We start from the raw sequence: 16,846 nt of genomic DNA on the forward strand, positions 1-16,846 counted from the left end.
GGTCAATATAGGTCACCACTTCCTTTCCAGAAACATTGCCTCATGATGACGGATAATTTGAACCAAGCGCAGACCGATGTACATGTCTTTGCACAGAGACGATAACGCCGCTGCCTTAGTATTGTCGTCTATGGTAGGCTAGTGAAATATTCCATTGCACAACATTTAATATATACACTACACTTGGCAACAGGGGGTAAGCCATCCTCAAACAAAAATATACAATTGCAGGTTGACAGCAATGATATATACCGTGCAAAGGCAACCTAAATGCACCAGACCGGATGACAAAGCACTAATATAATAGCTATTTCACTCCACAAGGGGGCTGTACCTGGTCCTGATGACTATCTTACCTGTTGATTTGACTGGCAAAGTTTTCTTTGTGTTCCAAACTTATTCAAATCAATATTTTTATTAAGTTGTATATGTCAATATAATCAATATATAACTGTTATAATATAAACATGTATTCTTGTGTTAATCTCTTCCCACAGCTGCTGACACAAGTTCCCCTGGAGGAGCGCTAGCAAACAAGAAGACTATGGTGTCTGTAGTTTACCATACAAACCAAGCGTGATTTGGAGTTCCAGTTTGAAAAAGCTGTTGTAGCCTAATTTTTGTTAAGTAAAATGCCAAGCAGATAGCATATGTACCTCCATATGCACAGCCTTAAAAAAAAATTTCACACCACTTTTCACACCGTCAAAAACTGAAATTGTCAACCAGCGCTTTTACTTTAAATTATCCCCACCACTCACCTCCTTGCATAATGAAGCAGTCATAAACAGAACCTTATCTGCATGTTTGGCGTCTGCTTTCTCTGTACATAAATACTAATACTGATGTATTGGGAAATTAAATGGCAGTCATAATTGCTATGTTTTAATCCACTGATTCCGTTAAATGACACCGTGATGTTGGCTTTTGATGAAGGGTATGACAGTTCTATCACTGGAAGATGGCCTATCCCTTAATCAGACCTCACAGACTGTCTGTAGCTGTCTTGAGATGGCAGTTTATGTGTGTGTGTCTAAAAAATACACTATAAATACTGTCATGGAAAACTATGATCACAGAGTATTCAACTTACAGTGTATTTAAAAACAGTATAATGAGGAAGCAGGTGAGCAACATATTACAGATGTATTCTGTATATTAGAGAGAGGACAACCAGATAGACAGAGGGGCCATCCCTCCCTATACTGTATGTGTGTCTAACTGTCTATCCATGCCGCCACAGCCACACATCCATTGAAAGAAAGAATGTTGGCTTCAGCATGTTGCATTGACTCCAACAGTACTGCATACCTATGCACATCCACAATTCTAGAACATACCAAATACAAACCAGCCAAAGCCCCTACCCTAACCCCCTGACCCCCACCCAGCCGCCTACACTGAAAGGGCTGTGGGGGTCACATGATCCCGTGCCACTAGCGATGGCTTGTTCAATTGCATCCGTTACATGGGGACTGACTGTTTAAGGATTCTGCTTCCATCAACAGAGGGGATAGCCCAGTGGAGTTCTCTTCCACTCTCCTATCTCTCCTCCTAGGCTTGCAACATCTCTCCTCTCTTTCTCTCTATCCCTCTCACCCTTTCTCCCCAGAAAGGTAAACGGTTAAGAGGGTGTTTTTACTGAAGAAACAAGGTAAGGGGCATCCTAAATACAGTATATCTATATAATGTTCCCTTGATAAAAATGTATAGTTGTTCCAAAGACACAGTTACTCAGTAAACTGAAGTCTGAAAAGAAGACAATAGTGGTTGAATAAACACTGATCAAATTCAATTAAGTGCTTGGCAGAACTTACTTGGCAAAAGAGCTGTTTAAGGATACTAGTTGTAAACATGCATTCTATGACAATGTAAAAACTGCATGCGTGTTTGTTTATGCTATATGGAGCAAATGTTCATATATGTTAACAGGTGTCGCATAAAGCTTAGATTGTATCTGACTTATTGTCTGTGCCATAGCATCATATGAAGTAGTGCTTATGAGTGAGCTCAACTGATAATAATTACAAACTCTGTAATATATATGATCCCAAAATTACCAGTATTTTGAGACTACTGTGATTCAGCAATTTGTACTTTGAAGTTCAAATATTGTTGTCCATGTAACAGTTATTTCCGGTGTCAAGAATCGTACTGAACTTATTCCTGTTTCTATTACATTCTATACAGTATGGAATAATTATTATTAAAGCTGAGTGTGTTCTACATACGTAGATCATACCAGATAGGTACAGGTGTGTGTGTGTCTAACTTCATCTTCCTCCCTAGTATGAGGAGCTACGAAGTGGCCAGAGCAAACTGAGTGTGTGTCATACAAAACACGATATAATCCAGGTGTGTTTACCCACCCTCCCTTGTCTTCCCATGCAGTATCAGGTACCACACAGTGGCCACAGCAGCATCTCTTAGGATGTACAGCTTCATGGGAGGGGGCCTGTTCTGTGCCATGGTGGGGAACATCCTGCTGGTGGTCTCCACAGCAACAGACTACTGGATGCAGTACCGTCTTTCGGGCAGCTTCGCCCACCAGGGCCTGTGGAGGTACTGCATGTCGGGCAAGTGTTACATGCAGACGGACAGCATCGGTGAGAACACACGTCAAGCAAAACCTCCCAAATGGCACCCTATTCCCTATGCCCATAGGGCTCTGGTCTAAAGTAGTGCACTATATAGGGAATAGGGTACCATTTGGGACACAGCCTAAGAGAGCAATAGTAATTAAAACTATGTTTACCACTCCTGTACATGGCCCAAGAGAATAGGCTACCAGCAGCATCTCAGTAGTTAATAGAGGCTTCCTCCTAGTCTAGTTAAAGTAATTTGTCAGAGACATCTTATCAATGGCTGCTTTGTTTCATGTTACAATCCTGTTGTCACAAACCTGTTACTGGAATGTATTTTAGAGTAATGTTGCACATGAGGAGAAATATGGCGCCACCTAGAGGCTGAGAATGGTACTAGGTTTAGTTGTCAAACTGCCTGAAGGAAGGATGCTGGGGCTCTGTTGTTGTCATCCTGCTCACTACTCTGTCTGTCCCCTTCTAGCATATTGGAATGCCACCCGGGCCTTTATGATCCTGTCAGGGATGTCGTGCTTTGCGGGCATCATCGCAGGCATCCTCTCCTTCGCCCACTTCTCCGCCTTCGAGAGGTTCAACCGCTCCTTCGCTGCAGGGATCATGTTTTTCGTCTCCAGTGAGTCTCACACATGCACACATACACACACGTGCACACGCACGCACGCACACACACACACAGATGTTTAGTACAGCATATTTACCTTTTATATTCCCCTGCCTTCTCCCAGCCTTATTTGTTCTTCTGGCAATGGCCATCTACACGGGTGTGACAGTGAACTTCCTGGGCAAGCGTTTCGGTGACTGGCGTTTCTCTTGGTCCTACATATTGGGCTGGGTGGCACTGCTCATGACGTTCTTTGCAGGTAAGAACTGACATACGGGGTTAATCACAGTACTCAAAACTGGCTCCATACCAACATGCCCAATATTTCTATTGCCCGGTCCAAAAACAACTCACAAGCCCTTAGTCAGCGTTAGCAGATCTGAAGAGTCTGATGAAAGCAATATGGTGATGATTTTCCCTAGCCTTCCAATGGGTTAAGGGGGCCTTGCGCCATCATAGTGCTGAACCTTCAGACCTGATAGATAGTGTAGGTGCTGAAGGGAGGCTTGTGGTTTTTTGGGTGTCTACAGCTGGTTTCTAATGTCCATTGTCTATTAACCTGTGTGTGCTCTGTGTGTTCCAGGGATATTTTACATGTGTGCCTACAGAATGCATGAATGTAGGAGAGGAGGCGGCCCTACACGCTAGAGAGAAAGACACAGCAAATCGCACAAACTGTTTAAACATTTTTTTTTAACACTGAATGAATGACCTTAACATATGACAGAAAGCCTTCGTGCCTACATGGGTCTCCATCCCCTGATGCTTCCAATGGATTTCCTGGATAAATAAAGATTTGATAGAAAAATATACAATAGCTTTCTGCCATTCACATGAAAAGAAGGATAACAACTTGATTTAGAAAGACAATTCCACTAGCTTCTTTATCTATGTACAGTAAACAGGAAAATATGTTTCAAAATGGCTGGCACTGCAATGGTTATGATATCTCCTTAGTGCCCTTTTCAAGCATATATGCGAGATGAGAACAGGCATTTTGTACATGCAAATGTAGCCTAATGTAGTTTTGGTTAGGAATATGGGCAGGTGGAGCCATGCTGACTAGGCAAGTTCTCATATTTTCCAATAAAGTTCCTCTCTAAATGTTCTGTTGTCTCTCTGTTGATACTTAGTGCACAGTCCACCTTTTTAGGGTGTATTTTCCTTATTTACATCCCTTTCAGAGAAGGGGTTTTAGTTATGGGTTGTGTTAGTGATGGCTGTCTTGCACACTAAGTTTTACCACAAGATGGCGGCCCTAAACCAGCTTTTATTAGCAGGGCTTCTTTGCACATACTGCTAGACAAGTTGTTTCCGTTGCCTGGGATGCTTCTGTTGCCTGGCAAATCCCAAAGCCAAAGCAACTGCATGAAGGTGAGAGGGCCACATCTTGCAAAAGGTAAAGATTTGTCATACAGCTTCTGTAAGATTGACTGGTATTGTGCAGATTTTCCCTGTTCAATATCTACCACAATTAATCATGTTTTACTTTCCCTGAGGCGAAGAGCTAGAAGTGGACCCAAGGTGGCCCCAGTCACAAGCTAATACATGAGACCTCCAGGACATGTTTTTGCATTGTTATGTATAGTCTGTAAATGAAGAAACTACTGCACAACCAAGTGGAAAACAATTCCCTAGGGCTACATTAACTGGCATGATGTCAACACTTATAGGAGATAAGAATCCCACACGCTAAGGGAAACCAGTCTCCTTTATTTCACAACTTACTTTTTTGTGAGAAAAGGCTTCCCCCGAACCCCAACCCTCGTCCTGTGGAAACTCCTATTGTCCTTTACAGTTGTTGACATCTTCAAGAATACTCCAGGTTTCACATAACTACTGAAGGAACCCATGGAGGATTCTAGAACACCCTGTAGACAATGAGAGAAGAATTGGACAGAATGTGATGGATAATTCCTGGACCACTGGGGTGGGGTGGCGATGTGTTTGTTGCAATGCCTATGTCCACAGTCACAGCTTACACCTCGATTGAGATATTTGGCAATTGTCATAATCTGGAAGGTTAAAGAAACAGCAGGTGTTGAGGTAATGGGTGATTGGGCTATTCCTGAACCAGGAAAAATGGGAGAAATGTAAACATGTCACCAAATGCATGCCTCTGTCCACATTTCCTTATGTGGTACCTTTGGCATCTTTACTTGACCCCCTTGGTCCACATGGTGTACTGTTCTGGACAGATTTATTAATTGCCAAAAACAGGAAATCTAAATAAGCAAAAATGTAATGTTTCCGCACTGAAATATATGTTACATAAAGCTTACTTTTATTAAATTAATTTCAATGCATCATGGATATCATATCAGTTGTTTGGCTTAACAGCCATCTCAGCGTGAAGGTCTTCATAACACCAATAACAGTCAAATCCCTAGCTACATATGAGAAAAAAATAAACAAATATACAGTATCAGTTAAAAGTTTGGACACACCTACTCATTCAAGGGTTTTTACTTTATTTTGACTATTTTCTACATTGTAGAATAATAGTGAAGACATCAAACCATGAAATAACACATGGAATCATGTAGTAACCAAAAAAGTGTTAAACAAATCCAAATATATTTTATATTTGAGATTATTCACAGTAGACACCGTTTGCCTTGATGAAAGCTTTGCACACTCATGGCATTCTCTCAACCAGATTCACCTGGAATGCTTTTCCAACAGTCTCGAAGGAGTTCTCACATATGCTGAGCACTTGTTGGCTGCTTTTCCTTCACTATGTGGTCCGACTCAACCCAAACCATCTCAATTGGGTTAAGGTCGGGGGATTGTGGAGCCCAGGTCATCTGATGCAGCACTCCATCCCTCTCCTTCTTTGTCAAATACCCCTTACACAGACTGGAGGTGTGTTGGGTCATTGTCCTGTTGAAAAACAAATGATAATCCCACTAAGCCCAAAACAGATGGGATGGTGTATTGCTGCAGAATGCTGTGGTAGCCATGCTGGTTAAGTGTGCCTTGAATTCTAAATAAATTACAGTGTCACCAGCAAAGCACCCCCACACCATAACACCTCCTCCATGCTTTATGGTGGGAAATACACGTGCAGAGATCATCCGTTCACCCCCACTGCATTTTACAAAGACACAGCGTTTGGAACCAAAAATCTCAAATTTGGACTCCAATTTCCACCAGTCTAATGTCCATTGCTTTTGTTTCATGCCCCAAGCAAGTCTCTTCTTCTTATTGGTGTCCTTTAGTATTGGTTTCTTTGCAGCAATTTTACCATGAAGGCCTGATTCACACAGTCTCCTCTGAACAGTTGATGTTGAGATATATCTGTTACTTGAACTCCGTGAAGCATTTTATTTGGGGTGCAATTTCTGAGACTGGTAACTCTAATGAACTTATCCCCTGCAGCAGAGCTAACTCTGGGTCTTCCTTTCCTGTGGCGGTCCTCATCAGTTTCATAATAGTGATTGATGGTTTTTGCGACTGCACTTGAAGAAACTTTCAAAGTTATTGAAATGTTCCATATTGACTGACCTTCATTTATTAAAGTAAAGATGGACTGTCGTTTCTCTTTGTTTATTTGAGCTGTTCTTGCCATAATATGGACTTGGTCTTTTTCCTGTGAAATGTGGCTATGTTTGGCATGAGTCCGTCCATCATGTGACTATTGAAGCCTCAGGGGTTAGAAACTATAAAGGATTAAAAGGCAAGTGAAAAACACAACTAAGGGCTCTATTCAATACATATTGCAGAAAATTGCGCATTCTATAACGCTTCAGCGATACTGGCTTAACAAAGCCCTAAATAGTGGTAAAGTCTTCTGGTGTACTCTTTTCTAAACAACACAATGTCATCGTATCTGTTTCAGCTCTGTTGACTCCCTCCCCAGTCCCCCCTCAACCTCCACCTCCCTTCTGTTCTCCATTCTTTCTGCACTGTCATGCCTCGTGAACCCATGATGCACCTCACCATCCCCCCATTTGATCGTACTCATCCTCTCTCGCTCCGTTTGAAGTGAAAGTAAATATTCTGTAGACCGCATGGTTCACACAGCATGCGGCTATGTCTGCCCTACCTCCTATAGCCTAACCTTCCTCCACATTGAACATTGCTTGTCCATCCACACGTCTGTTTTCTTGCGTCTCTGTCCTTTTCTCAGAGGTGATGGTTGTAATGAGGGTTTAAAACTAAAGGCCTACTTGAAATGTATGAAATTGTGTAGGCTTATAGGAGCCTTGGCTGAGTTACAGTAACAATGTGACAACTGGAAGCCATATTGGAAAGGTGGCACAGTTGAAAATACATCACTTCTGGGAAGCCAAGCAGTTTATTGTGGAGTGAGACTGTATATGATGTGGTCTCTGAAAGGACAGTTGGCGCCTCTGGAAACTGATACATTGAAAACTAATGACAAAAATATATTTCAAATTTGAACAAAATTGCCAAAATTAGAGAGACAGTATAAAAAGAGCACCTAGGGCAACATTACATAAGGCAGTTATATCAAGTTAAATCAGTATATCAGAATCTGTGTGTTCACTGGCTTCAGTTGAGTCTTGAGCTACCTACTTAACATTTTTGGGGAGACGCACAACCTTTGAAATGTCACAATGAGTCTGTTGTATGCCTACACATGCCTATTGCTAAATACTGAAGTGTTAGTGGCATGTTGTGTCTGAGATATTAGGCTTATACCATCAAACTGACAAAAATACTACAATGAAACAGCACTGAACAGACTTTGGCAGCTGAGTGCGACCTCCTCCTCGCCTTTTGATTTGTGTGTGTTCACCTTGCAGAAGAAGAATATTCACCTCCTGAGCACCCTTTAAAGCACATGTGCCAAACTCATTCCACAGAGGGCTGATTGTCTGCAGGTTTTCGCTCCTCCCTTGTACTTGAGTGATTAAGTTTACTAATTAGTAAGGAACTCCCTTCACCTGGTCGTCTAGGTCTTTATTGAAATAAAACAAAAACCAGCAGACAGTATGGCCTCTTATGGAATGGGTTTGACACCCCTGCTTTAAAGCAACTGGTCAGGGGAGGGGGGAGTTTGTGTGTGAGACAAACACCTCTCAAAGCAACTAATACACAACAGCAACAATAAGAATATTTTCAGCAAAACCATAACACTGTGTACAGGTAGCCTAGTGCTTAAGAGCATTGGGCAGTAACCCGAAAGGTTGCCGGTTCGAATCCCCGACACGACGAAAGTGAAAAACCTGCCAGTGTGCCCTTGAGCAAGGCACCTAACCCTAATTGCTCCTGTAAGTTGCTCTGGATAAGAGTGTCTTCTAAATGACTAAAATGTAAATACACCTAATGAAAGAGATTAAGACTATAATACACAATGGGTCTAATCTTTCAACCAGAGGCCCTCAAAAAAACTGCACTTATTTCATTAAGGCATTTGATAACCCATAAGGTTGTCACGTTGAAGCATCATCAAAGATAGTGGATAACTAAGATGGTTTCCTCAAGCTGTTTACCATTGAAAAAAAATTGTCATGAACATGCTTTCCTGTGTGAGCTCACAGCTTCTCCATAATGTCTGGCATGCTCAAGTGAGAGAGGGAAGAGCTGGCTCTGGTCTACTTAGTGTCCACCCACCCAACCAGAAAAAGTGAGACGGGCCAATAAGTAGCCCAAAGTGGCTCCACCCCGATCAGAAAAAAATGAGGGAGTCAAGTGTCTCTCTTTCTCTGGCATCATCTGGTGGTGACCATTTCACCTTCTTCAAACCAAAAGGACAACACTGTTAGTTCAATCGATCTCATATTTTTCCAAGATATGATTTTATCAACCAGTTGATTTAATAAATGATGTGTTTTTCAAAGGCTGTTTTTTAAGCTCCTCGCTTGCTACAAATCACATCTACACATATTATACATGCTTCATCTCTGCTTTTATACATACTGTATAAATAGTAATAAGGGAGATTTATAAACGGCTGATCCACTAGTATTATTTCTAATGATAAGTTGTGTTCAAGCAGTTGGTTTCAGCCAAGAGCTGTTGATTTGATGGTTGATTTGTTATCATTGGAAGATTGACACCATCTCTTCCATAAACAGATAGATTATGTGGTACTGAAAACTCAAGAGAAATTTGGCATTGAGTTTCACTTCCAGAGCTTGCTGAAACTCAATACTGTACTGTGCATTCAATGCAATTAACCTAAAAATAAAACAGCGATTTTTGGTAAATGAGGGGAAATGAATTATTGGTCAAACGGACAGCTCACTAAACCCTCAACCCCACCTACCACCAAGCTTCTAGCCCAACACCCTTTCCAGTGTAAAATTCTTCATTTTTGGAACATGTGAAGATATGCATGGCTACTGCAACTGCACTAGATCTGCTGACAGTAATAGGAATACATTAATCAGTGATGTAAGTAGCTAGACTAAGAGTTAGTGATAACGTTAAACTAAACTGTAGTAGATCGTTAGTTTCTCTCGTCTCTTGTTGTGGGAACTGCCCAGTCTGGTGCCTGTATCCTTTACCCCTCTATCTCTCTGGTTCTCTCCATCCCAATCTGTCCTTAAGGGGTTGGCTTTCAAAATACACAACAACAGAGAAACACAGAGAGAGGGTTAACCAAGACCAGAGATACATAGCCACCTGTCATGGCAGCCAAATGGATAGCCACCTGTCATGGCAGCCAAATGGATAGCCACCTGTCATGGCAGCCAAATGATTAGCCATCTGTCATGGCAGCCAAATGGATAGCCACCTGTCATGGCAGCCAAATGGATAGCCACCTGTCATGGCAGCCAAATGAAGAGCTACACAATGAGAAAGAGGAGAGTGAGAGAGTTCAGATCAAGACAGTTCTTTCATCATTATAGCAGTGGAAGTGAAGACTTAAGAACAGAAGTAGGAAGTAGACAGTCTATGCCAGGCCGAAGCCGAGGAGTCTGGGAAGGATGGTCTTTGGAATAATGAGTCCTGAGGTGCTTATTGCTGTGTCCTGAAGCCAGAGGAGGCTGTATGGAGAAGCCTCTCTCAGCCTGCAGGCCTGGAGCTTGTTTTGGTGCCATCAACCTTGAGTTGGGTTGGGGGGAGGTTGGGGTTTCAAAACCCCTAGGCTGCTGTAAGGGGAGGTGGGTGCAAGGGGGTAAGCGGTTAAGAGTTGGAGTTCTAGGGGTAGTTGTTATTGGTTCCCCCAAAGGTCAGAGTGGGAACTGGTTGAGTTGTTCCCCCAAATTTTAGCGTGGGGGTAAGGGAGTAAGAGCAGGGCCTCATGGGCTGGTTGGGTTGCTCCCCCAGGGTAGGGTGGGGAAGAGGGTATGAGCTGAAGGGTAGGTACTCTGGGGCTAGTTGAGTTGCTCCCGCAGGGTAGGGGTGGAGGGTATGGGCTGAAGGGTAGGCACTCTGGGGCTAGTTGAGTTGCTCCCCCAGGGTAGGGGAGGAGGGTATGGGCTAAAGGGTAGGCACTCTGGGGCTAGTTGAGTTGCTCCCCCAGGGTAGGGGAAGAGGGTATGGGCTGAAGGGTAGGCACTCTAGGGCTAGTTGAGTTGCTCCCGCAGGGTAGAGAAGAGGGTATGGGCTGAAGGGTAGGCACTCTGGGGCTAGTTGAGTTGCTCCCGCAGGGTAGGGGAGAGGGTGCTGGGTTCCTGGAGTGTATGTCTCTACTTGCGTCGGCGGTGATGGTGGCTCTGCATGTCTTCCATAGTGACCCTACCCCACGCGCCGATCACGAATGCCTCAATCTCACACTCGTTCTCACCGCGAGCGATACGGAAGTAGCCGTTCTCCCCCCAGTTTTTCCCCCACGAGTTGGCAGCGATCTGGAAAAGTCAAGCATTATTAGGAAGAGTGGCATGGGTTAGAATGTACTGTAGATATAGTTGATACATAATAGACAAGAGAGAGAATATGTGATGAGATAGGAATCCTTACTTACCCAGAACTTCCTTGTTGTCCCATCAAAGTTCCTCTCCTCTCCCCACCTGGAACAGAACACACCGAGATGGATTACGGACATGATTGTTTTCCACTGAAGGGCACAAACTGGAACTAAGAACAATCGGACAATGAAGATGTGTGAGAACACAAACACACAAGGGAACGAAAAAATATTATATTTGATTTCATAATATGCATGCAGGTTGTTCCACCAATTAGGTGCCCTTTGATTAGTGTAATTTTGTATTTTTTTTTTTTTCATTTTAATTTCACCAAATTTGAACATTCTGTCATATAGAGCACATGTTTAACTTAATTAAAAACCAGCTTTTCCATCTCAAGAGGTTAAATAAAAAAATGACATAGAAAGTTTCCATTAAGTGTAAAATAAAGTGACAGGGTTGACCGTAAAAGTGTTGACGAATGCATCTTAAATCCGTCAGAAATCCCCTTGTGACAGGGGGAATTGAAGTTTATTGTGTGAACAGGGAGGGGAAATTGAATACAAGCTTCACAAAAAAAATGTTTAATTGTGAAACATTTCTAGCCCATCTATAGGTAACAGGGTTATGTTTGACCCGCTCAGTTTTCCACCACAAAATACCTGAAAATTGTCAGAAAGAGTAGAACCAGCTCACCTGCATTAACAATATGATTTTACTATTAGATGTTCAATGTTTCTTTTGAAAAAATGATTTAAAAAGGAATAGTTTAACATTATAAAAATTAGAGTTCAGTTCACGTAAAGTGGTTGATCTTAACATGAGGGGACAGGTTATTATTTGTTTTACCTTAAAATGAATCACTAATTAGATTAAATAAATATGAATCTTTAGAAATTAACAAAGCATTGAAATAAGTAGGGCTTCACAATGATGGTGAAAACGTGGAGAAATGTTGGGGTTAAGTGGGTTCAAATCTTTCTACACTCTTAGAAAAAAAGGGTTCCAAAAGGTTCTTTGGCTGTTCCATAGGAGAACCATTCTTGGTTCCAGGTAGAACTATTTTTGGTTCCAGGTAGAACCCTTTTGGGTTACAATGTGGAACCCTCTGTGGAAATGGGACAGCCTATGAACCCTTTTAGGTTCTAGATAGCACTTTGTTTCTAAGAGTGTAGAAGACACAGGGGATGCAGAGAGGAACATATCAATTTCCCATATGGTCTATATTAAAGGGCACTCATTTAATATAAAATGTCATATATGTGCACAATTTCTACTTAAATATGAAAGGGACGCAAAAGGCACTCATTTCAAGGAACGACCCATGCACTGATTTTGAATCATGCAATTTTTTTTCTTTACATATATAGTTAAAATGTTGTGTATTTTTACAAATATCTTTTCAAATATATCCCACCGCATAGGAATGTTAAACCTGAGAGTGTTTTGACACAACTGACGGTGAATTCTAGGAAGAGCTAAGTAGAGCTGATGTACTGGGTACAAAACATCTTTCATCTCTTAAATAGTATCCTGAAAACAAGAGGTTATTTATGACCATGGCTAAGGAACACCAGAGCAGTTATATTACCCACACACATACACACACACACACACACACACACACACGTCTCCCCTGCATCCCACATCATTCAGATTCCTCAGCAGCACATGGAATTCCCCCCTCTGCCACTTCCCCCTCGCAGCACAGGAAACAGGAAGGAGAGGGACGGCCAGGGAGGAAGTGGTCACCGCCCGACTCCTGTCATCTCACAGACAACAACATTGCTGAAGGTCGAGCGAGGCTCTCATATATAAACCTTACCCATGAAGAAGAATCTCTTACTCTCTCCCTTTCTCTCTCGCTCCTTCCCTAACCAGCATGCTTTGATCTCAAGAAGTCCAAGGCCCATACATTCCCATCATCCTTAGCTTCTGGTCCTATCTGGCAGTTACCCCCAGTCGGTGGCGGCCCAGCATCCCTGCGTCTCAGACCGACCTTCCCTCCCCCCTTCCTCGCTCCAGTTCTATTCCCATCCTGTTTTGTGAACACCAGCCCCTAGGGCCTCTAGGAGCCTCCAAGGGCGACTTTGTCCTTTTATAAGAGAAAAGGAATGCTGGGAAAGAGATGTGATATTTTCAGTCATTTCCAAAACATTGGCAAATAATGCCAACCTTCAATCAGCAAGTTTCTTTATTAGTCGAGTCTGGTTCGGACAAGAGTTCAAGGGTCATCATGCTCTGAATAGGCAAATACAAACAGCTGTACACACTGTACACACTGAGGGTCAAGGATTTGGGGCTGTGTGTGTGCTTGTGTGTGTGTGTGCACGTGCATGCGCCTACTTGTGGGTGCTTATGTGTGTGTGTGTGTATACAGGCAAAGCCAGAGAGCCAGACAGAAACGGACCACAACGGAGCCCTCATCTCCCTCAGTTAGCATTGTTCCTCCAGGACAATGAGGGACATACCAGTCCTCCCCTCCCCTATGCCTGACCTCCTCCATGGGCCTGATCCTCTCTCTGTCCCGTACGGTTGGGATCAACGACCCAGACAATACCTTTTCCACCAGAGTGGACCTTTATTCGCTAAACACAAACTTTCCCAGGCCCTTGGCTTAATAGAATGCACTTCAGCGGGATTTCGGCTGTAAAAACAGTGATTGGTGTGATGGTCAGGCTCTACGCATCCTGGCCCTCCTTTCTTTCTCCCAGCCCATCCCTAAATCCATACCCTCGGTGCCCCCCAAGCCTCACGTTCACAGCCCAAACCAGCGAAAGAACCGCAGTGTCAGCGGAGGAGGGGGGAGACTAGCTTCAACTGTCATCATCATCAGTGGAGCATGCTGCTCAGACCAGACACCAGCAACGTGCCAGGACCGACCAGACACCAGCAGCATGCCAGGACAGACCAGACAGGACAGGCCAGACACCAGCAGTGTGCCAGGACAGACCAGACACCAGCAGTATGCCAGGACAGACCAGATTCAATGTGCGTCCCAAATGGCACTATATTCCCTATATAGTGCACTACTTTTGCGCCAAACCCAAACAAAATAAAGGGAATATGGTACTATTTGGGACGCAAGCCTTATGCTGTTGGCATCAATATACCAAGACCCTAGACCAGGGGTTCCTAAACTTCTTCAGCCTGGGACCCAAATGAGAAATTCTGTGTTTTCCTGGGACCCAAGCTTTGGAAAATATGCAACTATACGTAAATATCGGTACATTTCATTGCCTTTATGCCTAAAAAAAATGCAATATAGACAAAAACAAATAACAATGAAATTGTAACGGTTGTCGTCGGGAATGGAGGACCAAAACACAGCAGGAATGTGGATGCTCATCTTGTATTTTATTTTAAACCAAGAAAACACCAAAATAACAAAGAACTCACGAACAGTCTTGTCATGCTCACACACGCAAAACAAGAAACAATCTCCCAAACACACTAAACCAAACACATACCCATATATAGGACTCCCAATCAGAGGCAACGAGAAAACACCTGCCTCCAATTGAGAGTCCAACCCCACTAAACCAGACATAGAAATACAAAAGACCAGAGACCACATAGAAATACAAACATAGAACATTACCCAAAAAAACGGAAATAATAAATCAAACACCCTACTAAATAAACCACCACCCCGAACCACATAAAACAAATACCCTCTGCCACGTCCTGACCAAACTACAATAACAAATAACCCTTATACTGGTCAGGACGTGACAGAAATACCTAGGAATATATTTTCATGTTTATTTTTCCCCATTAAAAACACTCCTACGTACCTGTCTAGGTTGGAACTGTTGCTTTTAAAATACAATAAATTATTTCATTCTGAACTGGAATAAACAGATTGATCACATCACACAGATATATAACAGAACACACACACACACACACACACACACACACACACAGGCTTTTTGATCGTGCAACCCTAAGTAACAGTACAGATGAATTCAGGCCTACTGTACATCTTACTGTATAAATGATTATTGATAGAAAGTCTAGGTTGAAACTGTTGCTGTTAAAATACATATTTTTGTATTCTGAACTGGAATAAACTGATTGATCACACCACACAGATGTAGACTAGAAAACACACACACACACACAGTCCTAAGGAGAGGTGTGTGACTGGCTGAAGTTTACAACAAGCATGCATAGGTATCTGGTGCCAAACTGGATCAGAACATCTACTGCTTTCTCAGTCAGGCAGGAGACTGCTTCCTGCTGCAGATGAGCCACCCAGAACTGTGTGCGTGTTTGACTCAAAAACATCTTGCTTCAATCAGTTTATTCCAATTCAGAATAAAATTATTACTTGTATTTTAACAGCAACAGTTCCAACCTAGACTTGTTTTAAACAATACTTTCTACAGTAAAATGTACAGTAGGCCTGATCATTTTTCATCTTCATCTGTACTGTTTCTCAGGGTTGCACTATCAGTAGCTAGTTACCTTGCTTTGGCTAACGTTAGCTATTAGCTCTGTAACGTTACAAGGCCAGGGGATTGTTTGAGTTTCTTTTTCACATCTACTACTATGAGAGACAGTACTCCCTTATTTCTGCATATCATCACCTGTTATAAAATGACAACAATGCCTTCCAGTTGACTTATTTTTCCACTTTCGAAGCATTGTTTCCTGACGCATTCTGCCCTGTTCTGAAATAACTCCCTGGGTTTACCGTCATGTTGTGGATGTTTGGTCAGGATGTGTCGTTTTATTCATTTGTTCGTTTTGAGAGACTCATTACTAAGCACTTCCCCACACAAAACACATTGTGGGCGCTCCTTGTTATTTCTCAAAGTTTGTATGAAAGAGACAAAAAGTAATCACTGTTTTTGCGTTTCATGACAATTGAGCTCAGTCAGAACTTGTGGCTAGCGTGAATCCATTTCATGATGGCGAGTGGGAATAACAAGGCAGTGCCTTGAACGACAGCGCTGCAGCGTGTGGGTCTTGGAGTGATCATCAACAACACTTCCGAAAAAAGATCCGGTAAACCGCGAAGCACACGGGCATCTCCCTCTACCTTTACCTCTGCCACTCGCGCAGCTGCCAAACTGAGCAGAGACCGCTGCTAAGCAGAGAGCGCACTGAACCGAGAGCGCAGTTGCACTTGGCCAAATACATTCCAGTAATTAATGCAATAATTATACATTTACGTCGCAACCCATGACCCACCACTAACAATTAATGACAAAGTGAAAACATGTTTTTAAAATCTTTTTCAAATGTATTGAAAATAATTTACATTAGTATTCACACCCCTCAGTCAATACATGTTAGAATGGGTAAGTCACTAAGAGCTTTTGCACACCTCGATTGTACAATATTTGCACGTTATTATTAAAACAAATTCTTCAAGCTCTGTCAAATCATTACTAGATAGCCATTTTCAGGTCTATCCAAAGATTTTCAAGCCGATTTAAGTTTAAACTGTAACTAGGCCACTTAGGAACATACAATGTTATCTTGGTAAGAACTCCAGTGTATATGTGGCCTTCTGTTTTAGGTTATTGTCCTGCTGAATGGTGAATTTGTCTCCCTGTGTCTGTTGGAAAGCAGACAGAACCAGACTGAACCAGGTTTTCCTCAAGGATTCTGCCTCTGCTTAGTTCTATTCTGTTTCTTTTTATCCTAGAAAACACCCTAGTCCTTCCTGAATACAAGCATACCCATAACATGATGCAGCCTCCACTGAGTGGCACTCAGTGTTGTATTCAGGACATTAAGTTAATTTCTTTACCACATTTTTTGCAGTTTTACTTTAGTCCCTTATTGCAAACAGGATGCAT

General features: G+C 42.5%; 2 protein-coding genes across 4 annotated transcripts in view; one reads left to right on the forward strand and one right to left on the reverse strand.

The window, feature by feature from the left end:
* Nucleotides 1–18: 18 nt before the first annotated feature.
* On the forward strand, nucleotides 19–4,313 carry LOC115175491 (lens fiber membrane intrinsic protein-like). The gene is made up of 6 exons (XM_029734747.1): nucleotides 19–133; nucleotides 498–1,654; nucleotides 2,392–2,606; nucleotides 3,067–3,216; nucleotides 3,329–3,463; nucleotides 3,788–4,313. The coding sequence occupies exons 3-6, from the start codon at nucleotides 2,432–2,434 to the stop codon at nucleotides 3,850–3,852; spliced, it is 525 nt and encodes a 174-aa protein (XP_029590607.1). The 5' UTR covers nucleotides 19–133; nucleotides 498–1,654; nucleotides 2,392–2,431; the 3' UTR covers nucleotides 3,853–4,313.
* Nucleotides 4,314–7,485: 3,172 nt separating this feature from the next.
* The window catches only part of LOC115175492 (tubulointerstitial nephritis antigen-like), a 66,719-nt gene continuing 57,358 nt past the window's right edge, over nucleotides 7,486–16,846 (reverse strand). For 2 of the 3 annotated variants that reach the window (XM_029734749.1, XM_029734748.1), the window contains exons 11-12: nucleotides 11,087–11,132; nucleotides 7,486–10,970 (exon numbers count right to left, since the gene is read on the reverse strand). In XM_029734749.1, the coding sequence (XP_029590609.1) occupies nucleotides 10,812–10,970; nucleotides 11,087–11,132 (205 nt within the window). In that variant the 3' untranslated portion in view covers nucleotides 7,486–10,811. The remainder of the gene's footprint in view (nucleotides 10,971–11,086; nucleotides 11,133–16,846) is intronic. The other variant, XR_003872045.1, reaches the window with a different exon arrangement.

This window comes from Salmo trutta, chromosome 36 (assembly GCF_901001165.1).
Source record: "Salmo trutta chromosome 36, fSalTru1.1, whole genome shotgun sequence".
NCBI classification, from domain to species: domain Eukaryota; kingdom Metazoa; phylum Chordata; class Actinopteri; order Salmoniformes; family Salmonidae; genus Salmo; species Salmo trutta.